Source organism: Dermacentor albipictus, chromosome 1 (genome assembly GCF_038994185.2).
Source record: "Dermacentor albipictus isolate Rhodes 1998 colony chromosome 1, USDA_Dalb.pri_finalv2, whole genome shotgun sequence".
Taxonomy (NCBI): domain Eukaryota; kingdom Metazoa; phylum Arthropoda; class Arachnida; order Ixodida; family Ixodidae; genus Dermacentor; species Dermacentor albipictus.
Window position 1 is genome coordinate 281,913,455 of NC_091821.1, and position 27,328 is coordinate 281,940,782.

General features: G+C 45.6%; 1 protein-coding gene across 4 annotated transcripts in view; it reads left to right on the forward strand.

The window, feature by feature from the left end:
* Nucleotides 1-27,328, forward strand: part of Vps8 (vacuolar protein sorting 8) — a 962,017-nt gene that overhangs the window by 711,661 nt on the left and 223,028 nt on the right. For 3 of the 4 annotated variants that reach the window (XM_070531351.1, XM_070531353.1, XM_070531352.1), the window contains one exon: nt 11,498-11,587. The exons of the other annotated variant lie outside the window; for it this stretch is intronic. In XM_070531351.1, coding sequence (XP_070387452.1) covers nt 11,498-11,587 — 90 coding nt within the window. The remainder of the gene's footprint in view (nt 1-11,497; nt 11,588-27,328) is intronic. 4 annotated transcript variants of the gene reach the window in all.

Sequence of the window (27,328 nt, forward strand, 5' to 3'; positions counted from 1 at the left end):
ACGTAGGCGATGGCAGTGCCAAGAAAAATGTGCCGATGCTCAAAGGTAAAGTTGGTAACGAGGACCGTTGTCTGGCTTTCACGAAGTTCCACAAGGCTTCGCACTGCACAAATACCTTGTGCCAGCAACATAGAAATGTTGCCTTCGACAATGGCTTCACCATCTTGTAGTTCGTCGGACTTGACCAGAACCATAACACTCGCACGCGGCGGTATCGTGATTATCTCGTCTGAAACGCAAAGTGCGGATCTGTGTCCAATGGCATCGGTCTGTGTTGCCCTTTGTGTCGAGAAAGTGATGCAGTGCTCGCGTAGGTCTATAATGGTGCCATATTCCCGGAGAAAGTCCACCCCAAGGATTAAATTGCGGGAACACTCGCGTAGAACCAGACAAGTGGCGAGAAAAGCAGCACTGCTAATTTCTACTCTGGCCGTGCATAGGCCAAGCGGTGTGACGACGTGGCCACCTGCGTACAAACTGGTGCCCCGTTCCAGGGCGACGTAACTTTTTTCAGAACGCTCGCCAGTTTTCCACTAATAATAGAGTAATCGGTGCCGGTATCTATAAGTGCACTCACTGTTCTGCCGACGATCAACACAGGTATGTCCAGTGAAATCTTGTTCGAGGAAACTGGTTCTGGCGTCATCGTGTTTTCGTTATTCTGTGGTCGGCACGGTACGAGGTCTTGAGCGCATCGAGTATCAGCGACCCCGCCTCGGAAGGTCGCTGACGTCAGTTTTCCCGGCATGGACTTGGTGATCGCCTTTGCGTCGTCCTCAAGGTGGTATCACGAGCAGGGAAATATCGCCGCGGTGAGGGTGAGCGTGACTGCCGCTGCGATGGGCCTGGTCTGCGCTGCTGTTCGAGGAATTCTGCGATGTCGGGTGGCCTTGGGCCGAACATAGGTCGAGGTGAATCGATAGAAAAGCCCCGCAGTCCGAGTCGTCGGTAGGGGCACTCCCGATACACATGACCAGCTTCGCCGCAGTGATAGCACAGCGGTCGTCGATCGGGTGCTCGCCCAACCTCTGATTTCCACGCGGGTGTTCAGCGATTGTCGAAATACGGTAGCAGAGCTGTCGGAGCGGCTTGCACCGATTGCAACGCGACTGGCGGTGCCACATAAGTAGGTTCGAAAGCTTGGACGGGGCTCAGTAATGTTTCTGCGTACGTCTTGCGCCGGGATTCGCTTGGCAGAGGTGGTGCTTGACTGCTGGAAATAGATGCCTGCAGTGCCTGCTGTACTTCGTTGCGTACGACGCTGGCGAGGAAGCTGACTGGAGGTGGCGACGTGCCGTGGTGCGTCTGCAGCTTGTCGCGAACCACTGAGCGAATCAGCTCGCAAAGCAAGGCGATGTCGCACCCTAAGCCTATTGGCGTATCCGGAGTGCAGGCGGCATTTACTTGTCGGTTGTACAAGTTCGACTGTTGTTGAAGGGTCTTCTCCATCGCAGTGGCTTCAGGGAGGAACTCCGCAACAGTCTTGGGCGTATTCCGAACAAGACCGCCAAAGAGCTGCTCCTTTACGTCTCTCATCAAATGACGCACCTTCTTCTCTTTCGACATGCTCGGATCGGCATGCTGAAAGAGATGCGTCATGTCCTCCACGTACATCGTGACGCTCTCGTTGGGCTTTTGGACGCGTGACTGAAGGGCCCATTCTGCTTTTTCTCGCCGATCGGGGCTGGAGTAAGTCTCCAGTAGCTTGTGCTGGAACTCAGGCCAGGATGACAGGGCACTTTCGCGATTCATAAACCACGTGCGAGCACCATCCTGGAGGCTGAAGTAGACGTTCCTGAGTTTGGCGTTGTTATCCCACTCGTTAAACGCAGCCATGCGCTCGAACTCCGCCAGCCAGTCTTCCACGTCTTCAAATGTGTTGCCATGAAAAGCCGTCGGCACTTGGGGGTTAAGCAGCGTTAGGTAAGTTGGTGTCACCCGTTCCGTAGAAGTCGCAGTGGTCACAGTCATCACTTTTTCCTGCAGGTTTCCAAACTCTGGGGCGAGGCCTTGGATTCGCCGGCTTGTGCGGTGAACTGGAGTCAACTCCAACTGTGGGGCGAGGTTCTTGCTGCCCAGTGGGGTCTCCTGCATAAGTTGAGCATACCCAGCACCTCCACCAAATTGTCGCGCATACCCTGCTGGGGTATACAAGCTGAATCAGATACAGGCGCTTGCACTTTATAAAAACGCAAGTGGTGACGCGCAACGTCGAGACAAATCTCGTTCTCCTCTTCTTCAGTCTCTTGCTGCGCCACACCATGTGGCATTATATATATATATATATATATATATATTGTCACAATTCACAAGCAGCAGGAACTGATAAAACAGGGCAGGGCACTTTAATTGCAGGCAAACTGAAAAACGACTACGCAGGGATCTTGTCTTCTCTTCCGCAATGCGCGAGAACTTTGTCTTTCTCTACGTGCCACGTATTGGATGTGGCATTTGCCTCCCTCCAAAGAGAGCATCGTCCCGATGCTCACCTAGCGGCAGGAAGATGTGTCAGACGAGGTGATGGCATTTCACTTCATTCCAAACAATAGGGGTTCATGCGCACAATGTGCACGACTTCTGGTGGACGCTGCCTTGCCCTGGAGAGGAAGCAGGACTGTCAGGGATAACCTCATAGTTCAGGTTGCTGAGGCACAGACCTTGTATGGACCAAAGTACTGCCTGAGTAGCTTCCTCGCCGATGGGTGGGACTCCAAACCCACACTTTGTCGTCTGGGTGATACGTGATGTATCGGCACCGTTGATTGTAGCATTGAGCATCGTAGTTCTGTTGTCTGGCGATTCTGATGCGGGTGAGTTGTCTCGCTTCTTCAGCACGTTGAGCGAAAGCTTCAGCATCCATGCCTGTATCACCGCAGTCATGTGGCGCAACATTGTATCAAGCATCGTCGTCACTTCACAGCCATGAAGAACGCTAAATGGTGTCTTTCACATTGTTTCCTGTTGAGCAGTGTTGTAAGCGAATGTGATGTACGGTAGAATGTCATCCCAATTTTTGTGCTCCACGTCTATGTACATACTCAGCATGTCGGTGATAGTCTTGTTGTAAGCGAACGTGATGTACAGTAGAATGCCATCCCTATTTTTGTGCTCCATGTCTACGTACATACTCATTATGTCGGCAATAAAATGTCAAGAATCAATAGAATGTCAATAGAATGTTCAAGCGTTCTGTTCGGCTGTTCGTTTGTGGGTGATAGGCTGTCGTCTTTCGGTGAGCCGTGCTGCTGAGGCTGAGCACTTTCTTTAGTAGTATAGCCATAAAGGCAGTCCCCCTCTCCGTTATTATCACCACTGGTGTACCGTGCCTCAGAACCACGTTTTCAATAAAGAATCGTGCTGCTTGAACTGCAGTGCCGCTTGGAAGGGCCTTGGTTTTTGCATAGCATGTCAGGTAATCGGTGACAACTATTAGCCGCTTATTGCCAATATTGGAAGTCAGCAATGGTCTGAGAAGGTCCATCCTGATTTGGGCAAATGGGTTTGTGGGCAGTTGGACTGGTTGTAGTAGCCCAGCTGGTTTCATTTGTGGTGGTTTGCGTTGCTGACAATCGAGGCATGTGAACGCGTAACGCTTCACAAAAGTGGCAATCCTTGGCCAGAAATATTTCTCTTTGACTCGGGCCAGTCTTCGCGTGTAGCTTAGGTGGCCAGATGTCGGTTCATCGTGGCAGGCTTGCAAGACCACATGACGGAAGCACATTAGGACAACAAGTAGGCGGGTGTTTCTGCTTGCGGAGAAGTTCTTGTAGAGAACATCATTACGGAAGCAGTATGATGGCAAGCTTCTTGCAAATGTTTTGGGCGCGCTTTTATTCCGGCCTTCTAAAAGATCAATAAGCGGAAACAGTTCGCTATCTTCCCACTGCTGACGAGCAATCGTGGCCGTGTCTAGAACAGCTATAAAAGCCATGTCTTCCTGTGACTTCCTGCTCAATTGATGATCTTGAAAGGCAGTTGGCATCGGAGGGCTTTCGTCCGGACTTGTACACCACTGTCATATTGAATTCTTGAAGCCTGAGGCTCCAACACAGTAGTCAACCGGACGGATCCTTCAAGTTCGTCAGCCAGCAAAGTGAGTGAGATTGCTGACAACACTGAAGGAATGGCCATAGAGATATGGGTATAGAGATATAGATATATGAAACTTCATAACTGCCCATAACACTGCAAGGCATTCCTTTTCTGTGGTTGAGTAATTAGACTCAGCACATGAGAGCATCCTGCTTGCCTATGCAATGACTCTCTTGGCCGAGTCTTGCCACCGCAGGAGCACAGCTCCTAGATCTACGTTGCTAGCGTCTGTATGAGTCATGGTAGGAGCGTCCTCGTCAAAGTGAGCCAGTACAGGAGGTGCTTGCAGGCGCTGTCGGAGATCATTAAATGCTGCTTGTTTTTCTTCGCCCCATATGAAGGCTACGTCTTTTCTTGTAAGGCACATTAACGGTGAAGCTATATGTGAAAAATTGGCTATAAATCTTCGGTAATACAAGCAGAGACCTAGGAAACGCCTCACTACCTTCTTTTCCGTCGGCGTTGGAAACTGTGCAACGGCTGTGATCTTGTCGGGGTCAGCGTGGACGCCTTGATGACTCACAACATGACCTAAAAAATGGAGTTCCTCGAAACCAAAGTGACACTTTTCTGCTTTCATTGTTAAGCAGGTGGACCGTATTGATTGTAGAACTGCCAGCAGCTGTCTCAGGTGTTCCTCGAACGTTTCCAAAAAAACTATGACGTCGTCGAGGTATACTAGGCATGTCTGCCACTTCAGGCCTGACAGAACCATATCCATGAGTCGCTGAAAAGTTGCTGGAGCTGAGCATAAACTGAAAGGCAGGACCTTGAATTTTTAAAGCCCATCAGGCATTACAAAAGCAGTCTTTTCCCTGTCTCTGTCAGCAACCTCGATTTGCCAATAGCCACTTTTGAGGTCCATCAACGAGAAGTAGCGGGCATGCATCAGCCTGTCAAGAGAATCGTCGATACGAGGTAATGGGTATACATCTTTTTTTTGTCACCCGATTCAGCTTATGGTAGTCGACACAAAAACTTACATTGCCGTCTTTCTTTTTGACCATCGCTACTGGCGATGCCCACGGGCTTTTGGATGGTTGGATAACGTTGTCAAGCATTTTCTTCACTTGCTCTTGGCTCGCTTCACATTATTTTGGCACTACGCGGTACGGGTTCTGTCAGATTGGGCACGCTGTCTCCTTCGTGATAATTCGGTGCTTCATCAGTGGAGTCTGACCAACTCTGGATGTCGACGAGAAGCAATCGCGAAACTGGGGAAGCAGGTCCTCAAGTTGCTGCCTTTCCGCTGGTGATAAGCTTGCACTCACGTCAAGAACAGGTAACAGTGCCAAAGTGTCTTGATCTCTTTGTTGTAATGCAAAGCATTTGCCGAATTCCACAATCTCGTAGACGTAAGCAACTGCTGCACCTTTTGCAATGCGTCGTCGTTGCTTGCTGAAGTTTGTCAGCAGTAGTTTTGTTTGCCCTTGCATTACTTTGACGTGACTTTTGGGTGTGGCAACACCTTGAGAGAGCAAAATCATAATTATCTGCTCGGCAATACCTTCCCCATTGTACTGTGTGTCGCACCTGACAGAAACAAGACGGCAATATAACGGTGGTACAGTCACGTCGTCTATGATGCGCAAAGACTTGCATTGTAGTTCTGCACTTTCGTCCTCAGGAAAAGTTCGTACACCTTCTGGTATGTTGATGACAGCGCCATACTCGCGTAAGAAGGCCATACCTAAGATTACATCTTTGCAGCAGTCGGGGAGAGTAACAAAATTTGCGACAAATTTCCTATGTTGACCTTTGCTGTACACTTGCCAGTCGGTGTCAGTAGCTGGCCTCCAGCACCTCTAATGTGTGGCCCTGACCATTTCATTTTCACTTTGCAAAGTCTGTCTGCCAATTTTTAAGTTACGATCGAAAAGTCTGCGCCAGTGTCTACTAGCACTGTCACGTCGTGGCCGTCAGTTGATACACTAACACCATCGTTAACAATCTCGTATGTCATCAAATCATCCGGCTGTATTGGTTTCTCGTTCGACGGCAATGGGGGATTTTCAGCACTTCAACGTGTGGCAACCTTTCCCCCTGAGTCCACAGCCTTCTGTTTCCCCGGTGTGGGCGGGGAGATCGCCCTCGGGCCACGTTGGTGGAACTGCATCTGGCAGCATGAAAATGATGTCAGGAGAAGGGAAGCGCGACTGGTAACCAGGAGAATGGGCTTGCCAGCTCGTCGAATTCGCGTCAATGTTTGCTCAGCTGCCGTCAAAAGCACGACAAGAAGCAGTTGATGGAAATGCTTGGTACCCTGCGACGCGATAAGGGCAATGATGGCAGATGTGGCCCTTATCGTGCTGACTACAGGCCCTTCCCCACAGTGGAAGCACAAGGGCCTGTAGTCAGCTGTGCGCCAAATGTCGGTTATGCAAAGGGGTGGTCGCGCCGGTTGTTCCATATGGTATGGCATCGGCATCGGAGGTGGCGGTTGACGGATAACATCTGCATAGCTGGGCTGCCATGTCTGGGAATTTGGCTCGGGAGCCAAAAACCCTTGCTTTATTTCTTGGCGCACGACTTCAGCCACTGATGCAGCTGTGCATTCATTTGGCATGGCAGTGAGCTTCTTAATTTCTTCCTGAACAACTTTGCGTATGAGCCGGTGCAAGGAACCCTCGTCTGTGACCGTCACTGCTGCAGCGCTTGCCGGTCCAGTGCTGGTCAGGTGATTATACTGGCAACTGCGTAGGTGTAACGCGCGCTCTATGGCTGTGTACTATGTACTTTAATAAAGTCATCGAGGCTAGTCAGTGGGTTATTCCGCAGAAGACCGGCAAGCAGCTTCTCCTTTATGCCGCACATGAGGTTGAGGTTGAGGTTGGTTGAGGCTGAGTTTTTTTGCCTCGGACATATCGGGGTCTGCATGACGGCAGACAAGCCATGTCCTCAGCAAACATGGAAACAGTTTCCTTCGTCTTTTGCGTGCGTAATTCAAGAAGACACTGTGTGTGGTCTTGCGTTTCGATGCTGCTGAACGTATGGAGGAACTGGCGGCAGAACTCATCGCAGCTTGGCCAGATTCCCTCGCGATTTACTAACCACGTACGGGCTCCATCCTCAAGAGAGAAATACGCATGGGAGAGCTTTTGTTCAGCATGCCACTCATTATACTTGGCTACACACTGGTACTCCTCGAGCCAGTCTTCTGCATCCTCGTAGGCGTTGCTGTGGAAGCTCAGGGGAGATCGAGGAGTCAAAAGAGTCACCTGTGCTGGGCCTGGGTCTGCCATGGCTTGGGCACTCGTGGTAACAGGCAGACATCCCTGTAGTGGACCAAATTCTGGACTTAGGCCTAATAGGCAATGGCTGGCGCGGTGAACAGGTGTTTGGACATGCGGAAAATATCCTGGGCTTGATGTGAGGCTGTTGACAGGCGTCCCAAACATTTACCCAATACCTCCACCAGTGTCACGATTCACAAGCCGCAGGAACTGATAAAACAGGGCAGGACACTTTAACTTTATATATATATATATATATATATATATATATATATATATATATATATATATATATATATATATATATATATATATATATATATATATATATATATATAAATGTTGTACACTGTGCAAACTCCTAGCACTCCCCAGGGAAGAATGCTTTAACAACATAGATGCATGTTTTTAGGTTGCGGAAACATCACTTTAACTCTTGATAAAAGTTTTTCATTGCTAAGGCATGCAGCCACTTCGCATCAAATTATGCTATTATCCTTATGCAATTAAAGAACTGATGATATCGTCACGTAGTAGTGACGATGAAGAAAGCAGCAAATACTTGGAATGATGAAACTAGCATTTTATTGGGCGGACTTGTGCCCTAAAAAAAATGGGCTAAACTCAAAGAACAGTGACAGCAGCGAACACAGTCAGTGATCGGCGAAAATCTGATCAGCGGGTCAAGTGCGTCAGCTTTTATACATGAGCCGTCGAAGGTTCCAGAGTAATCGCTGGTGCCCGCGTGTCTTCCAGAAAGTTCTACACAATTCGCATCGCACATGCAATCGGATTACACAAGCTTGGGTGACAACAGACAACAGAAAGAACAATCGATAACATTCGAGAAACTTCCGATACATGTGGGCGCATCCCCCGCTGAGTGATAATAATTGTTATATGATGAAGAGCGGTCACCCGAAAAAGATATACAAGTACACATATCAATGTTAAAAAACACTATAACATTTCATTTACGTATTGATGGATTTTTATAATGTATGTTGATGACCTAGTTGGTACATGGCTTAAATGGAAAAACAAACAGTGCTAAAAACGGGGCCAAACGAATTAAAAGAGCAGTACGCTGTCATATGTCTTCTTGTTTGCTGCCCAGGTAACAGTGGAAATAAGCGTTGTTTTCTAGACAGATCTTCTTGTGAGTGGTTTGGCCACAGCTACGGACGGCAGAGGGTGGGCGCCATTTTGCAGGTCACCTATCACTCAGTCATGCTTTCATCTTTGTGGGCTATATTATACAACATTTAAAAATACAGGAACAAATCTTTGTGCTAGAACTTTGATAGTATCATATGATGTAAATTTCACTCACTTTCGGTGATCTGCTGTCTGGCTTGTTTGAAGAGATGTTTGGAAGTAACTTGCAATCATGGTATTGTAGTCATCACATGACACCTATTGTTATTTGATCACACTCGGGAATTGATGAAGCAGACAGTATGAAGCAGGGCTGCTTTCTGCTTAGGCTCCTTTGTGAAAATTACGAGATCCGTAGTTCACAGTAAAATAAGGGCTAGAATTTCTGAGAGATTTGAAAGTGTCGTATCTCCTGACACCCGTCGATTCTGAAAATTGCTGAGACAGTTAGTTAAGATTGGCTCTCCGCAGCAAACAGCATGTGTTACAATGGGGTAGGTGAGCTGCAGCTAAGCGACTGGCCACAGCCGTCTGGTGTTGTGCAATGGGGCAGTGCTGAGACACTCTCCTTATGTCCATAATTATATGCCAATTTCATTCTTGACACATTTTATGTGCGTGCTCCCTTCCCCTCCTTCATACCTATCACCCCACTCCCCTTCTTAAAATTCTTTTCTGTTAGTCACTGTTTCACTCTTCAACATTCACTGGATTGTTGAATGGCGCGGCTGACTCTAACATTCCTATATTTTTGTTTTTGCATGGACTTTGAGGTTATTCACCTACCTGCCCTCCCACTTGTTTGTTGTGGCAGTTTCCTAGTGTCCCGGGCCCAGCACCCCCATTCTTGATATATTTTGCCATGCGCAAATCAGCCTTCTGTAGGTCTTTTCTTGTCCCGTTTTTTGCCCCCTTTCTATTCTTACCAGCGTGTAAAAACTAGCATAACAGCAAGCTCTTCTCAAGTTTATTAACATAATAAATGTCTGAGACAGGGCAAAGAAGAAAAAAAAGGAGTGCTTATTATGCATTTCTTAGACAAGCAAGTCTCAACATTTTCTGAATGCTTTTCTTCCATGTAGCATGGTCGATGATTCAGTGAAGTACCAGAAATGAGATGCACTACAATGACACAAAGGCCTGGTGGGGAGCAACAATGCCTCCAAGATTTATGCATGGACTCATCCCATCTTTATCTCTGTGTAGGATTTTTAGCGCTGATCCTCCCTCAGCTGTCATGGTTAACAGGATCCAGAATTAGGTAGAAGCGCACCACGAGTGGGGCTCTAATGTTCTCTGCATGCAAAAGATCGCCCCCATGACAACTACCCCCCCCCCCCCCCCACCCATCGGACCACCACTAGCCATCGCCTTGCTTTCGCATTGGAGCTTTCCCCTTCATCCATGGCACTCTTTCCGAGCCCACCTCCTGAAACTTTCTGTCTGTGGGAAAGGTGGGAAGAAGGGGGGGGGGGGGGGGGAGGTCGTCAGAAAATTTCAGGAGTGGGGCGGCTACACAATGTACATGTCACAATCACAATCAGTTACAGGAAAGACCTGAATGAAAAGACCGAAGCTATACATAAAAAATTGGGACTGCTCTTTATTATAATCAGTAAGAAAAAAAAAGCTACTGCTTGCAAGGCACTCATTACATGTCACCTTGCATCACTGATTATGCTTTTTTTTAACATCTTGCATGTTATTTTCAAATTTCTTGCAGCTTCAATGTTGAGCGGTCGATTCTTCTATATTTTTGCTTGCTTCCTAAAATTGGACAAGTCATTTGCCATACACATTATGACAGATATTTTTAATGTGAGGAAAGCAAAACCAGATTTTTTACAAACACTCAATTTTCTGGCTCCAGTGCAAAAGTTAACTCAGTGCGACCCCTAAGTATTTGAACAAACTCACTCTCTCAATTGTCTCGAATCCAGCAACATTGATGCCTTCAGGTAGCAAAAGGGGGGTTATTGACCAGTTGCCTTCACCCAAAAAGATCACATTCTTGTGACGCCTGCAGCAACAAGGACGTTCCACGTCCGCCGCCAAGGTCTGTGAGTGGTGGCGCTGGCTAACACTTCCAGGGTTCTACTAGGACACATAAACACCCAAGAAAGTGGATGGGGAAACGGCGCCGTGGTAGCTCAATTGGTAGAGCATCGCACACGAAATGCGAAGGTTGTGGGTTCGGTTCCCACCTGCGGCAAGTTGTTTTTTCATTCACTTTAATTTCCATTAATTTATCGTTTCTTTATTTCATTTATTAAGCACAAGTAATTTCCCCTATGTTGTCCTTGGTGTCAGTGTTTGTTGGCTTCTTATGTTGGCTTCTTCTTCTCATGCCACTCAAGAAGGTAACACATTGATCAATGAGCCACACTCCAAAAGAAGCAGTTACGATTTTGGTGGCCGAAATTGTGACATATGCAAATAGATACACTGGGACATCAAAGACAGTTATGTGGACCCTATTAGGAGCTGCAAAAAGTGCGTCTCATCCCTTGCAGAACTTAGAAGGAGAGGTTGTGTGCAGAACAGAGAGACCTTTACAGCTGTGTGCACGCAGGCACAGAGCTCAGTGGCCTGATAGAGAACTGCAAAATGCTTGTTCGCTTGGTATGACAGCACAGGACTTTTGAGAGGCCCTTCATCGTAACTGGCCCTCGGATCAGTGCCATGTTGCTGAGTGACAATGCTGTGCTGGTGACCCCTATTAGCATTTGTTGCAGAGTTTAAGGGAGCTGACTTGTAGAAATGGACTGGCTTGAGCCTGTGGGCTGCATTTGCTTAGTGTAGTCATTGGTGTTCCATGTCTGTATTACACATTGGTTTGGTGGTGATGTGCAAAGGTGGTTTCTGCCTTATACATATTTGTCTAGCTTTGTCCTGTTGCATTGCATCTGTGCTCGGGTGCATCTTTTTTATATCGGCTACTTTTTAGTGTTGCAGTAAACAGAATGGTGCCCAGGTTGTTAGCCAAGCAGTAAAAAATTGGCTGCTACACACAGGCCCTCATGCAAGTGGACAGCAGGGCCACCTCACAGCTGATGCTGCAGCACCTTGCCCACCGTGTGGATGACATTGTGCACCATCTGGAGGTCAGCATTGGATGTTCTCACATATTCCCTTATGGTTAGGACTTCAGGCCTGCTTCATTGGAGATGTTTTGGCCAGTGCGCAACACAATGTATATTTACCCTGAACAGATCATTAGGAGTTATTTTGACAAATTTCGAGTAATTTGTGCCCAGATTGCGTCAAGTGCTCATTATCATAATTTATTTTTCCTTATGAATATTTTTTTAGAAATGCATTCACAGTGCCCAACTGAAATCGGTTTTTGATTTAAATGGCTTCAATTTAATTCCACTTCAATTCTGGTTTGGGGAAATGAGAAAACAAAGTCTTGTGCCTGTATTTGCAAAGCAGCTCAGTGCAGTGTCTCACTTTTTGCACTTCATCGCCAGAGGTGAATGGTTTTCAAAGTCTGCTGGCTTTAACCTGCATTGCCTTGCTTTATTTCAGATTTGCCTCTCAAAAGGCATAAGGTTTCTAGCAAAAGGTTGGGCTTTGAATGCTGGCTGACTTCAGTTGTTCAATTTCAACTTCCCCTATAGTCAATAATTATTAATTTACAGTCAAGTGCCTTTATAATGAAGTGCTTGGGAAATACTTGATTGTACACCGTCACTTTGTTGTAAAGATTGCATTGTGCCGCTCTACAGCAGGCTAAGCACATTCAACAAGAGAAAACATTTATTCAAAAGGAATTCAAGAGAAACTTGGTAAAACAAGTCACAGATGTTATTGTGCATACTTTGTCAGATAGAATGTGTGACTGCAGCCAACCTTATTGCACCAAGGTTGGTAGCATGCTATGTGGGTGGCAGCAGTGCAAGGTAAAGCTGCACATATCGCCTTCCTTGCCATCAAAATTCTTAATTACTTTGCACAACACTGTTGACATTCGTGCCTTGCACCATAGATGGGGTCCTGAACCACCCCTCAAGCTTGGTGAACAAACGGTACCCATACACTGCAGTGCACATCTCGGCCAAATTTTGTGGTCGTGCGTGGCACGTGGAGGTCAAACGGAGCACAGTCACTTTTTCTCATGCACTCACTTTTCGAACAAGGCCATCTCCCCAACCGTTTCGAAGCTGCTGGCGGCTTGCATATGTTGTCATATACTGCCAGTATCAGCCAGTATCAGTACTGCTGATACTGACTGATAGCCGACATCAATTAAGAAGGGTGTTTGGATCAGTGTGCTTCTTCTGACTGTTACTGTGTATACTTATTGGTGTAGTTTAATAAACAGGCTGAAGTAAGAAAATCATAATTTCAAATTTCATTAAGAATTACGTACTTCTGGAGGAAGCTGACTATCATCTGCTCACGCTCTGCCATGGCTGTCCGCGTCACAACTGTTGCGTGAAAAGGCAAAAGGACTGCAAACTTGAGTAGACGAACGTGCTGTGAAGAAAATTTGTAGTGCTGCCCTGTGGGTCACTATGTTACATCACAATGAATAGGGACTGCAAAAGGGGTGTACGATCCCGTCAGGGTGTTTATTCGAGTTCGCTTAGCACTGAATCATTCTGGAGCCATCACTAGTTTGGCTGCCGTGTTAGCATAGGCACTTGCATAAGGTCTACAACACATCGTCAGGCCGACGTGAAGGTGGTTTGTTGTCACGTCGGCTAGCTTGTTATCCACCACTCATATTCTGCGTGTTAACGTATTGTCACGTGGTAGTGACATTAAAGAACACAGTAGCGGTACTGTGAAAGACAAAACTAGCTTTTATTGGGCGAACCTGTGCCCACAAAACAGGCTACACCTAAAGCGCAACGATAGCAACGAACACAGTCGGCGATCGTTGAAAATCTGATCGGCGGGTCAAGCGCGTCGGCTTTTATAGAGCAGTCGTCGAATCTTCCAGACTAATCGTTCGGACCCGCGTGCCTTCCACAAAGTTCTACACCATTCGCGTTACGCGATGAAATCAGATAACATAAGGTTCGGCCACAACAGACAGCCGGGTAGAAGCATCGATAACTTTCCAGAAACGTCGGATACATGCAGGCGCGTCCCTCGCTGTGCGATTACAGTTGTTAAGCGGCGAAACGTGGTCGCCCGATAAAGATAAGTACACGTGTCAGTATGCACTATCGCTGGCCATGTTTAATATGTTTCCTTGGTATGCACACTAACAGGCCAGTTCGAGCCGAACACACCCCCCCCCTCTTTTTTTCCCCCTCTTCTTCTTTTTTTTTTTGGACGTTATTTAACACTGCGCGCTGCTTTGAGTTGCACACAGCCACACTGCTAATACTTCCTAATGTAAATGCAGCACACAACTTATTTTACAAAGCTGACGCACTAAGTTGAGTAGTCAACTGTATTTGCTTGTAACAGAAACATATCATTACATTGCTGTGCAACAATCTGATCCACTAGCATTTCCGCTTATGGAAAGTTATCATGAACTGAAAATTAGAAGCACCAAAAATGCATTTTAATACGGTAGTTAATGATCTGAGTATAAAGGAATTTTTGACATTTATTTAACAATTGCTAAAAGTATCTAAACAATGTTGCTTGGCAGTGTTTAACATATCATGCTATGTGTATACTGTACATGAGCTGCCAACACATGTTCCAGTTGTATACCAAGCCGTAACCACGTACACACTAGCGTGCCCGTCTTCATGGACGGCTTGCACATCGCCCGTACCAGTCAGTACACCTGCTGAATCAGCTGTGGGGAAGCTTGTAATTTGATTTGCCACGTAGCCTTCATCATGTAATGCCCAGCGTCGATGCGCCTGACGAACGGTCTAAGTGTTTAAGGACAGATACCATCAAACGCCATCGTTCGTTATGGAGCACTTCGAGAAGTATCGTGTGCGCAAATGCGAGGGGCATGTTGTCTTCAATCATTACTCATGCACTGATTGAAAGCAATTCAATCAAGCACTGAAATGATGCAGAAAGCAGGTCGTATCAATACACAGAGCGCAGACTGCATGCTAGCCGAGGCCTTATTTTCCAACCAAACAGCGTGGCACAAGGTTCTTTGTTTTCCCTGCAGGTGGCGTTCACAATTTTGGAATCGGTCAATTGCTGGTGCTCGCACATATTCCAGCGAGTACAACACTATTCACATTGTGCGTACTATCTGATTACACAAGGTTCAGAGAGAACATACACGTCAGTAGATTCAACTGTAAAATTAGAGTAAGTTCCAAATCATGCAGCCGCATCTTGCACTGAGCAATAACTTTAAGCTGTTAATGGGTAGAATACGGTGTAGCTCGAAGTGGCAAGTTGATGGCCGGACAGTCAACGGTGACGAGCAAGCGCTCCACAATGCGGTGCCTATACGATGCCTTAAATGCACATATTATGCCCAAATCAAGCAGCTGTACTTTCGAAGTGATATTGGGCTCCAGGAAAAGTAGAGTAACTGCCGTCAGAAAAGTTTGCACATGGTTCACTGAGCAGTTGTCAAGTACAAGCAGCACGCCTGCCTTGCCTGCATGTCGCGGTCAAACTCCCCCAGCCACTTTGTGAATAAATCATGCATCATCCACGCCTTAGTATTGTGCCTGTAACACATAGGTACATAGCTCCGAAAGCAACGCGGCTTCATTGATTTTCCAATTACAAAGGGCACGCGCCGGTCGCTGCATCCATATTAGTGCACAGAAAAACTGTAACATGCACTTTACTGTGCTTGCCGCCAGCGCATGTGTCGCCTTTCATGCTGTGTGTCTTGTCTGGCAGCATCTGATAAAATAACACAGTTTCGTCTGTGTTATACATGTCCTGTCCCACGTAGCTTACAGTAATGGCTCGGTTTGTTACAAGCCAAGTGGAAACATCTTGGTCACTTACCGCAGCCGTCTCGCCGACAATCAATTTAAAAAACAATCCTATTCGGCACTTTGAATCGATGTAGCCAGCCATTGCCTTGGCAGAAGTCAGTAAAATCTAGCAGGAACGCAGTTTTTGGCTTTGCCCAGCATTATTGATCCACTTAGTGGATTGTTGTGAGCCCGTGAATCGACGAACCACAGCACATCCTCTATGTCCTCACGGTGGCCTTCCGCAGGCACTTTCTATTCGTCGAATCGGCGTCACAGCTGATGATGTTTTGCTTGTTCTTTAAAATCATCAAGATGGTTGATTTCGACATGTACTTCTTCACCAACTCTCAGTTTTTAGCACCTTGAGACAGTTCTGTAAAAATTGCTTGCTTCATTGCTATGTCCAGCGTTTTTCGTTTCATGATCACTGCAGGCATGGCATTCCCGTCCGCCATCCTGAATACAACTCGGGAAGTGAGAAAGTATGGGGACTAGTGTGGAGAGGCTTGCTTCTCAGTAACAGCCAGAAAACGAAACTTCTGAACTTTAGCCGGCTCCGTAGCGTGCCTCTGGAGACAGTGAGGGAGTTGCAAAAAAGAGTGAGGAAAGGGGAGCGGAGTTGCGAGGACGGGCGGGAGGTCGGTCTTGGAAGCCACATGCTGACACTTGGGGGCAGCGCGAGACGGCAGGGAGAGAGTAGCCAGGCATGAAACAGATAGTTCGCCTGCGAGGAGGCTTGGAAAAACAGACCCTGTGTGCAAAGGGGTTGGAGGTCATCGTTATTTCGCATCGCAATGCCGCGTTTACGCCGTTCATTCACTGTAAGCGATTGGCAGGGCTCAAAGACATTCGTCATACGTGCAATTTAATGCCATTAAAATAGCATATATTTTGGCGGTCACACAGGCCTCGTTCGTTTTAAGCAAAAGTTTGTCTTAAGTGGAGCCATTTTATCTGGGCTCGACTGTACAGCCTTGGTGGCACCGCCAGTAAACCTAACCAGAGGACACCCTGTAAAAGCTTGCAACAATGAAATTCAGGCCAGCTGATCATAATGAGACGATTCTGCAGTATTACAGACAAACAGACATTGTAAAGCTGATGTGCTTGCAAGGACCAAAGAATGTGGCCATCTTGCTTAAGTTGAGCCTGTTTTTTAATGTGTAGGCATTCTAGGGCTACTTCCCTTAGAAATCTGTATGTCTGTCCCTCCGTCCATCTGTCTGTAATACGTGACATGATGCACTCCATACGATGAGCAAAACGTGAACAAGGTGAATGCAGGAGCCAACGTTTCGACAAGTGGACTTGTCTTCTTCAAGGTGACGAATGCTTTTCTCACCACAGTATATATACGTGGGGTTCTTCTAAAGGGGAGAGGGTGTGAGGTGGGAGGATGCAGAAACGAGGGAAAATGTGTTAGCGTGGCGAATTGAGAGTAAAGGAACACTGTGTACAAGGTCAAAGCCAGGGCACAACCCCCCCCTTCCCAACTACCCTGGTCTGTCAACGCACGCGCCTTAGCCGGCGTGTCAAGGGCGTCTGACACGCCGGCTGACAAAAAAAAAGAAAGGAAAGGTAAAAAAAAGAAGGGGGGGGGGATACGCCAACAAATCAAACTAAGTGTAGTTGCCTATAGCTTGAAGTTTAGCAAAGCGAATAGATTCTAAAGCTCCTTTTGAAACGTTTATGCCTATTGGTTGCAATGTCTTGAACTTATGGATAAGGTATGATTCTCTGTATTTTCTTTCTCGTTCAGAACGGAAATTTGACTGTAAGATGTAGAGTTTAAGTTCATCAAAGTTATGACCTGGTTGGTTGAAATGCTCGGCGACGGCTTTGGGAAGCTTTTTAGCTGTGTCCACGCGATGTCCGTTTAATCTGACGTTCATTGATTGTCCTGTTTCACCGATATATTGTTTCTTACAGAAGGAACATTCAAGCATATAAATCACATCCCAACTTGTACAAGTGAAGCTAGATTTGACTTCATGTGTATAACTATTTGTGGGGCTTTTAATTTTAATGTCACTTTGAAGGTGCCTGCAGGCTTTGCATCTAGGGCGACAACATGCTTTTATTACGGGGGAATGCTGTTGGCTGACTTTTGCGTGCACTAACATGTCTTTAAAGTTCTTGTTTCGGCAATAGGTAACACTGGGTACATCTGGGAGCGCTTTTCGCTGACGCTCATTACTTGATAATATTGGGTGGTATTTTCTTAGGTGGTATTTCTTATTTCTTAGGTGGTATTTTCTTAGGTAGGTGGTTCTTAGTGGTATTTTCTTAGGGTGGTATTTCTAAGAAAATACCACCCTGCAGGCACCTTCACCTGCAAAACGTGCAGGCACCTTCAAAGGGACATTAAAATTAAAAGCCCCACAAGTAGTTATACACATGAAGTCAAATCTAGCTTCACTTGTACAAGTTTGGATGTGATTCATATGCTTGAATGTTCCTTCTGTAAGAAACAATATATCGGTGAAACAGGACAATCAATGAACGTCAGATTAAACGGACATCGCACGGACGCAGCTGAAAAGCTTCCCAAAGCCATCGCCGAGCATTTCAACCAACCAGGTCATAACTTTGATGAACTTAAACTCTACATCCTACAGTCAAATTTCCGTTCTGAACGAGAAAGAAAATACAGAGAATCATACCTTATCCATAAGTTCAAGACATTGCAACCAATAGGCATAAACGTTTCAAAAGGAGCTTTAGAATCTATTCGCTCTGCTAAACTTCAAGCTATAGGTAACTAAACTAAACTTAGTTTGATTTCTTGGCGTATCCCCCCCCCCTTCTTTTCTTTTTCCTTTCCTTTCTCTTTCTTTTTTTATTTTTATTTTTTGTCAGCCGGCGTGTCAGATGCCCTTGACACGCTGGCTAAGGCGCGTGCGTTGACAGACCGGGGGGGGTGGGGGGGTTGGGGGTGTGGGGTTGTGCCCTGGCTTTGACCTTGTACACAGTGTTCCTTTACTCTCAATTCGACACGCTAACACATTTTCCCTCATTTCCGCATCCTCCCACCTCACACCCTCTCCCCTTTAGAAGAACCCTACCTATATATACTGTGGCGAGGAAAGCATTCGTCACCTTGAAGAAGACAAGTCCACTTGTTGAAACGTTGGCTCCTGCATTCACCTTGTTCACGTTTTGCTCATCGTCTTCAATTTCTATCTCCCGCATTCCCCGTCCTTTCTCTGCTTGCACTCCATAGGTATACGTGGGGTCCTATGGTGGTAATATTTTGTATATTGTGAGCAGGTTTAGTGCACCTCATCATTTTCATCTGTATATAATCATCATCATCCCATATCTTCTTCTTCTTGGTGGGTGCTATCTTTGGCCTCACCTTATAAATGTGTTCAGTCTGGTCCCGTCCATTTAAGTGGTGGAGGTTCTCTTCGATCCCATGCCATACCAGCTTCCCGTTCTCTCTGGAGCTGTGCTCAGGCCACCGGTTGCACCTGCCTATAAGCAAAATGTTGGGACTCAAGCAACTCTGCTTCTACTAACCCTACAGCTCCAGCAGCCCCAAGTGCTCCAGTTTGGATTGTCAATAGGCATCAGCATGATCCCGAGGTCGTCACAGGACTCTGTGGTGATGACAGTGAGGACTGGATCAACAACTACTATGGAGTCAGTGACTGGATAAGTGGGAGGACCATCAAAAGTTAGTAAACTTCGCATCCTACCTCATCCCATCACCGAAGTATGGTTCCTCAACTATGAACACGAAATCGCTGATTGGGCCGCATTTTCGCAGAAGGTACAACAGATCTTCGGCACTACTTCTGCCCGATCTGATGCCACCAAAAAGAAGCTCGCTGACCGCTTCCAACACGAAGGACATCTTGGCGCTTTGATGACACACCAGTAGCGACATGATGGAAGCAGAGCGCATTCAATACATATTGAATGGAATCAACCCCATATCATTTAATGCCTTGGTGGTGCAAATCCCACTTTGGTTTCTGACATCACCATGACATGCCAGCAGCTTGACGAGCTTCAATCCCTTCAGGTGCCATGTCTCTATGACATTGCCCATCTTCCCGGTGAGGCTGATCTATCTGATCTACAGGCTTGATACACACTGTCATAGGAGAGAAGCTTCACAGTCAAGATGCAATGTTCTCCTGTTCTGCTTCTCACCAGTACACACCTTCTGGACTCTGTCAGATCATCAGCAACAAAGTAGTGTCCCTGTCTTATACGCCACATGCACTCTGTTCACCAACCCTGTCACATCTCCACATACGCTGACGTCACCTCATAGCCACCTTTGCTAGCGCCATCTTAACGCCTGTCCCTGCCTTCAAACAAGCTGCTACAATGCGACTAGAGCCACCCATGGCCGGTATCAAGCTGATGTACCCTTAGACCCAGCCTTGCCAACTGCTCCTGCTTGTACCCACCTAGCTTCGATGGCAACCCATGCACCGACCTCGGCATCTTTTACTCCTTGGTGTCGATCCTGACCCACTTGCTATTTTTGCAGCATCCGGGGGCATATTTCTTACTTCTGCCATCAGCTGGAGCAAATGCTGAGATTACGCAATGTTTGAATGTGAGCTTGTCTGTCGACTGGACGTTTACCAACCTCATGTGTACTCGGCTCCCACCTGTCTCTCTCCATCCCCTGTGAACTCTGTGGATACATCCTGCCATTCCTGTTCATGCCGCCGCTTTTCTCCTTCACCTACCATCGCTTCATGCTGCCATGCTGCCTCTTGACCCCAACTCGAAAAACTAGAATCCAAGAAAAGACTGCATTCGCTACACCTGGTGGCCTGTCAAAATTTAATGTAGTACCTTTTGATCTCTGCAATGCTTCTGCCACATTCGATTGAACGACCTGCCATGGGGGCTTAGCGGCTGTGGTATTGCGCTGCTAAGCATGAGATCGCGGGATCGAATCCCAGCCATGGCGGTCGCATTTTGATGGGGGTGAAATGCAAAAATGCCCGTGTTCCATGTGTTGGGGGCACGTTAAAGATCCCGTGGTGGTCAAAGTGAATCCGGAGTCCCCCACTACAGCGTGCCTCATAATCAAATTGTGGGTTTGGCACGTAAAATCCCAGAATTCAATTTAATTCGAATGAACAATAGACACGGTGCTGTGTGTCCTGGACAACATTGTCATCTGTTTCTCTAGTTTTTTCCAGCATTTTTAACTCTCGGATAAAGTCCTGATATGCTTTACTCACGCCGGCCTCCAACTAAATTGAAAGAAATGCCGCCTTTCCAGGAAGAACATTAAAGTACACTGTCACATCATCAGCAAGGAAGGAATTCAACCAGACCCAGATAAAACTGCTGCTGTTCTCAAGTTTCCTCGACTGTGCAACCAGATTAGAGCTTCGCAGTTTTATTGGCCTAGCGTCATACTTCCAGCAATTCGTACGCAACAAGGGAGCGAAGTTTTCAAACTGCAGGCATGTAGTGGTGATGTCAGTAACGGAAGTGGGATTTTGAACCACCAAGGTGTTCAATGCTACATGGCTGATTCCCTTCAAAATGTGTCGAATGCATTCTGTTTCTGTCATGTTGCTACTGGCATGTCTGCAAAGTAGTGCCAAGACATCTTCAGTGTACGAGGTATACGACTTACCTTCGGGTTGGTAGCAGTCGGTGTGCTTCTTTTTGGCAGCATGACATCGGCCAGCAGTAGTGCCGAAGATCTGTTGGATCTTCTGTGTAAATGTGGCCCAATCGGCGATTTCCTGTTCGGGGTTGAGGAACCATGTTTTTGCGACATGTGTGAGGAAGAATGTGACGTTTACTCACTTTTGATATTTGTCCCACTTGTTATAATCACTGACTCTGTTGTAATTGTCAATCCAGTCCTCAGTGTCGTCATCATGGAGCCCTGCGAACAGCTGGGGATCACGCTGACGACTGGTGACAGTCCAAACTGCTGCACTTGGGGCTGCTGGAGCCGTAGGATTAGTAAAAGTCGAGCCATTAAAGTCCGGGTGCACCTGGCAGCCTGAGCACAACTCCTGGGAGAGCAGGCAGCTGGGATGGAATCAGACCAAATGCTTTTATTAGGTGAGGCCGCAGATAGCACCTGCCAAGAAGACCTGAGAAGGTGATTATCTGTAGATGAAAATGACGTCATGCATTAAAAGCGCTCCCAATATATGTACCGCTTGTCAGAATCAGAATCAGTTCTTTTTTTTTTTTGTCAAAAATGGGGATAATTACATGATATGTAGATACAGAAGGAGGTCTTCTAGTTAGAAACTGAAATGAGACCTCCTGTGCATGATGACAAGAATTATACAAACGGTGGTAACATTTAAAATTTATGATAATAAAAGCTTTTAGGAGACTAGGCACAAAGGAACAGGAAAATAGCAGTTGAATGCATTAAGCAATAACAAGGCTGTGGATAAGTCAATAATAAGAAAAAGTACAAAGGGATATTTTTCATAAATGAAGCAAAAGGAAATATAAAAACTACTGAAAAAGAACAGTCGGGGGAAGCTTAAAAAAAAAAGGAGGGGCCTAAAGGGCCCCTCACCAGGCCCCATACCATATTTTGGTTATATGTGGGAAGTTGTTACGTGTCCTCTAAGGAGCGTTAAGCCGTAAAAATTTTTCAGATCGGCTCATTAATAGCCGAGATATAAATATTTCAGTGCCGTGAACCCATGATTTCAGGAGGCAAGCTCTACTGCCAAGCGAGACACTCTCCCCACTCACCCTGTCTAGCCTCCACAAGCGAAATTCCTTCCCTGTGTTCTCTCATACCAGACCTAGTGGGGAGCGCAGTGGAGCTAGATCCGGAGTTCACCTTCAGCCCTAGCCGGACGCAGAGTGGAACTCCTACAACCTTGAGGATCGCGTGATGCATATGTCACGAACCCCGTCTTCAATTTTCTTTTCTCCTCACTTTCTAGTGGCGCGGCGCACTTCCGCTGACAGTGTCTCCCGTGAGCTGTTGTGATTGTCTAATTTTGCGCAGTGCACGATTCTGCATTCTCTGCACGAGGACACCTGACTAGTCAGTGCTAGTATAAGTATAAGTCAGTATAAGTCAGTGCTACACAAATACTGAGGCAGACACAAGTGGATCACAGAGAATGATCCTGTCGTTGGAACACGGTAGGAAATAACATAGTTTCAGTGTCTGCACAGGCGACTGCACGACGTGGGAACAACCGGACGAAACGGAAGTACATCTCTCTTGATGTGGTGTGAACTAAATCAAAAACATGCAGACATTCGGTTTGTGTGTTTTGTTATTTCTCTAAGCTTTAATTCATCTATTCAAGCAGCATATTACACAAATAACAGATGTTGCCTTGAATAATTCTCGAAGTCACGTGTCACCACGAGCGACGTCACAGTGCAAACATGTGTACGTAGGCATACTAGCACATGTACATCATCCTCCAGCTTGCAGTGCGGCGGCCGCAAGGAGAAGGGAAAACGGCATTTGATTTGAAGTTTCAGATCTTTCCGCTGTGCGTAGTGATGTAATACTTTGTAGATAAGATTGTTATCACGCAATGTATGCTCTGTGCTTGTCAGCTCAAAATGGCCAGATGAGGGACCCTTTAAGTTCTGTATGAAATCTGTGAGCTTTCAGAAATTTTAAAGCGATGGTGATATGTTCCACAGAGATAAAGCTAAAAAATGTAATGACTGCTTGCCATAGTTGGTGCGAACGCCGGGTGAAATAAACTTTATATTGTCTGCAAATCTAGTATTGTTTGTACTTATAAGAGATGTCTTTGGTATGATGGTTACTATTATTGTTTAATGCCCAAAAAATAAAAAGGGTGAGGTTATTTGCCACATGGTGTGGCACAGCAAGGGGACTGAAGAAGAGGAAAGCGAGGTTCGTCTCGGCATCGCGCGTCACCGCTTACGTATTGTAAAGTGCAAATGCCTGTATCTTCATTCAGTCCCTTTGCTGTGTAACAAGATCAATCACACTTGGAATATTATGTGCATGTAATAACTGATCAGCACTAATGATACGAGATAAAAATGTTTGGCAAATAGCTCGATTTTGAATTACTTGAAATGATGTTAAGTTTACAAGTGTTTCCCCATGACTCAGTGCTATAGTTAATATGAGGATGAACAAAAGCATATAAAGCGATATGATAGTAGAAAATGAGAAATGTGGTCGTGTTTTAATTAGAACACGTATTCCATATAAAATTTTTTATGTCAGCTGTGTGACGGTGAAATTCAAGATGATCAAACTCCACACTTAATTGGAGCAATGATCAACTGTTGTGATGAGGTAATTGTTGATGGAAATGGATTGAAGGTGCTCAGGCACTTGCTGATGTGAGGTGAAGACAACAAAATTGGTATTATTATATTTAATCTGCAGCTTATTATGCTCACGCCACATGGAAATTTTCACAAGATATTCATTTAGCTTACTTGTTTGCGTTGGTACACAATTGTTAGAAATAAATACAGCAGTGTCGTCAGTGTACAGAATGCACCTCGACAAGGAGAGGCAACTAGGCAGATCAGTAATATAAATTAGGACAAGTAGGGGACAATATGGACTCCTGCGGTACATCTATGTTAGTAGTAGCTTCTTTAGAGTAGTATCCAGAAATGTTGATTTGTTTTCTATCTTGTAAGTAACTATGGATTAGAAGTAGTGACAGACGGGGTATTTCAATGGCTTCAAGTTTAGCAAAAAGAATTGTGTGGTTAATAGTGTCGAAGGCCTTAGATATGTCAATGAATATGGATCCTGCAAATTTACCATCATCAACTGCATTTTTAAGGTTACTTGTAATAGCTATATGTGCTAGATTAGTTAAGAAGCCAGAACAAAAGCCAACTTGATAGGGTTAAAGAATACTAAATTTATTTAAATATGTTATTAGATGTCTTTCAATACGTTGTTCAGTAACCTTATTTAAAAAAAATTCACCAACAATTACGATACTCCCTAATGCGAAATTTGAGCGCAGCTCTATACGTGTTTTCATTTCACATGTTAATATTTTGTATTATGACTATATAGATTTATATTGGGAAGCAAATGCTGGGAGCAGTGTACTTTGTTTTTATACAAACGACAAGCACTACTCTGGCGCCATATTGTAGCCATCGTCGCCGCACAGCCCATCTTGCATGGCACTACGCTTTTCTTCACATGCTTTCATTCCATCAATGACTAGAGCGGGCCCTTCGTCGCGAGGAAATAGTGCCACCAGTGTCGGAGGCGACAGCACCCAAGGGAGCGTCACATCAAACCTTACTTGTAGCTGCTTGCCACCGCCGCTTGCAGGAGCAGTGATCCCCGTGACACATGCTGATACCGTAGACTGGACTCAGCAGTTGACTTCGCGACAAGCGAACCCCTCCTCACCTCACGTCACCCTGCCCCCACCCCTCCTCGGCAGTACAGATGAGATTGCCCTTGTGGCTGAAGTTGCTGTGGCCGCCAGCAACTCTGCACATGCGCAGGCTGTTTATTCTGCTCCTCCTCTGCTTTCCACCTTATGCTTTCACTGTACTCTCCTCTTCCACTTCTCATGCGCTCTCCTTTTATTTCACACTGTGCTCCGTGTTTGCTTTCATCTTTCACTGTGCTCGTTCACTCGGTTATGCTGAGGTACGCCGCAAATGTACACAGAGGCATGCCAATGCTCAATGCAGGAATTGCCACCTAAGAGCTGCGCTGTAAAATGGAAAAACGCAAATGGGTCTACAATTCTGCATGAGCGTGCAATCACCTTTTTTAAAAACAGGAATGACTCGACCGCGCTTAAGTTCTTGTGGGAACACACCGGTTTTAAAAATTATAATGATATCAAAGAAAATGTTAGCCATATGTTGTGCAATCATTTTAATATGGTAACCATTAATATTTTCGAGGCCAGCACTAGTGGCTTTAAGGGTCCTAATTATTGCAATTACTTCATCAGGTGTAGTTGGAAAAAGTAAAAGTAAATGAGGTAGGCGGCTAAAAGACGTGTTACAGCATGAAGCAGAATCAGAAAAGGGGGCCCTGAACCACTTTTTATCTATTTGGAGCAAGGCATTTGAAGTGAAATAGGCTATTTCATAAATACCTTGCCGCAAAAAGTACTTCAGTGTATTCAGCAGAAGCGAAGTTATTGGCAATCAAACACGTCCGCAGTGCTTCCACCCCTCCTTCAATGCCTTGGACTGCAAAGGCTAAGGTGGAGCGAGGCGTGCCCACAATGCTCCGCCTTCTAAATGTCACCGTGGCACACAGTTTAAGTTTGGTTTTAAATGTTAATGCTGAAACCACTTCCAATTTTGGTGCCTACAACATACCAAGCGTAAGCCAAATGAGTTGTCCTCAGCGAGCCAGAGTGCGCTTAGCTAGTGGACTCGTCGCTGCACCCTGTGGCGGCCACGGTACCTACACTGCGTAGGAGACCACAGTTACATGCAACTGTAGTGCATATGCACAGCGTTTGTTTTGTGCACGACAGAGCTTGGCCTGGCTAATATGCTCATCTGGCCATGTTACATAGTGTGGACCGGCTTTGTCCTTCACCAGCTTGACTGACAGATAGTAGAAACACCCAAATTGTGCATTTTGAAGTGCTATCAATAAGTCTGCCAAAGTGTCTAACCAGGAGAGGCCAGGAGTGAACGCACACTGGCAAGCGTGTGTGTGGTGTGGCTTTAAGTTTTGCGTGGTTTGAGGCTAATTGAGCTTTCAAAGCTACTCGAAATTAGTGAAACCTGACGGTTACGACACCGATAAGCAGAGTGGCCAAAGTTTAATTTCTATGCGAGTGGCTATGGCCAAGCGTGAGCACACGATAGGCACCTTCTTCCTGAAGTACGTAATTATTATTGTAATTCGAAAGCACATTTTCGCTTACTTCAGCCTGTTTGTCGAACTTTTCCAATAAATATACACAGTAACAGCAGGAAAAAGCACGCTGATCCAAACACCCTTGTTGATTGATGTAGGTAATGGCCAATAGCAGCTGCGCATAGGAATCCGCTATGTTATGAAATGAAGCATTTAGAAAAGAGTGAGACGCAGGCTTCTGTTGAAGAGACAGTGTTTTAGAGAAAGGTGACTTCGCGCTCCGCTTGTGAGCTCCACCTGTTGTGCACGACTGCAAAACTTGGCTGGGATGTTCACAGCAGCATATGCTACTTGCAGACTATGTTTTCTCACCAAGTCCAAAGAGTTGTTCAGGACCCCTTCAATGAAGAAAGCGTCACAAACGGCATCAGCAATATCAAGTGGATTACTGTTATAGTCTCTTATTGTGAATGATTCTCGATATGACGTTCAGGGTATTACGGTTTAAAAAGGTGTTAACTATTTCCCATTTCTTCCTAGTCTTATTACTACATTGTACAAGTTTTAGTTTGTTATAATTCCGCTTCGCACTTCTCAGCTGAGCAGAAAGTGAGAAAATATTTTGTAACGGGCAAGCAATTTAGTATGGAAAGGTTGTTTGTCTTTTGTACATATTTTCACAAGACCGCATTGCTTACAGAAGCTTATCTGTAATCCATGGGTATTGTAGTGATGCAACCTTATTTCTGGAATTTTATCTGTGAAAGTGAGTTGAAATATGATGAAAGTGCTGTTAGAAAGTGTGAAAAATCTTTTCAAGGATCATAAGATGATTCAATTGCCGACCAGTCAGTTTTATTTCGGCTAGCAAGGAACATTGCTTTGTCAAGTATAATTCTGTAGTATGATGGAGTGCATAACATGACTGAACGAGGACGTAGAAAGAAACAGAGACAGAGCTTCACTTTCAACTGTAAAGTTTATTTTCACACGCATCAATATATATATATATATATATATATATATATATATATATATATATATATATATATATATATATATATACCGTACGAGCAGAAACAAACGTGACAGGAAAAAAAAAACATTCAGTGGTGCATATCGATGAGCCATACATGTATGCAAGGCATGGTGAAAACATATACTGCAAT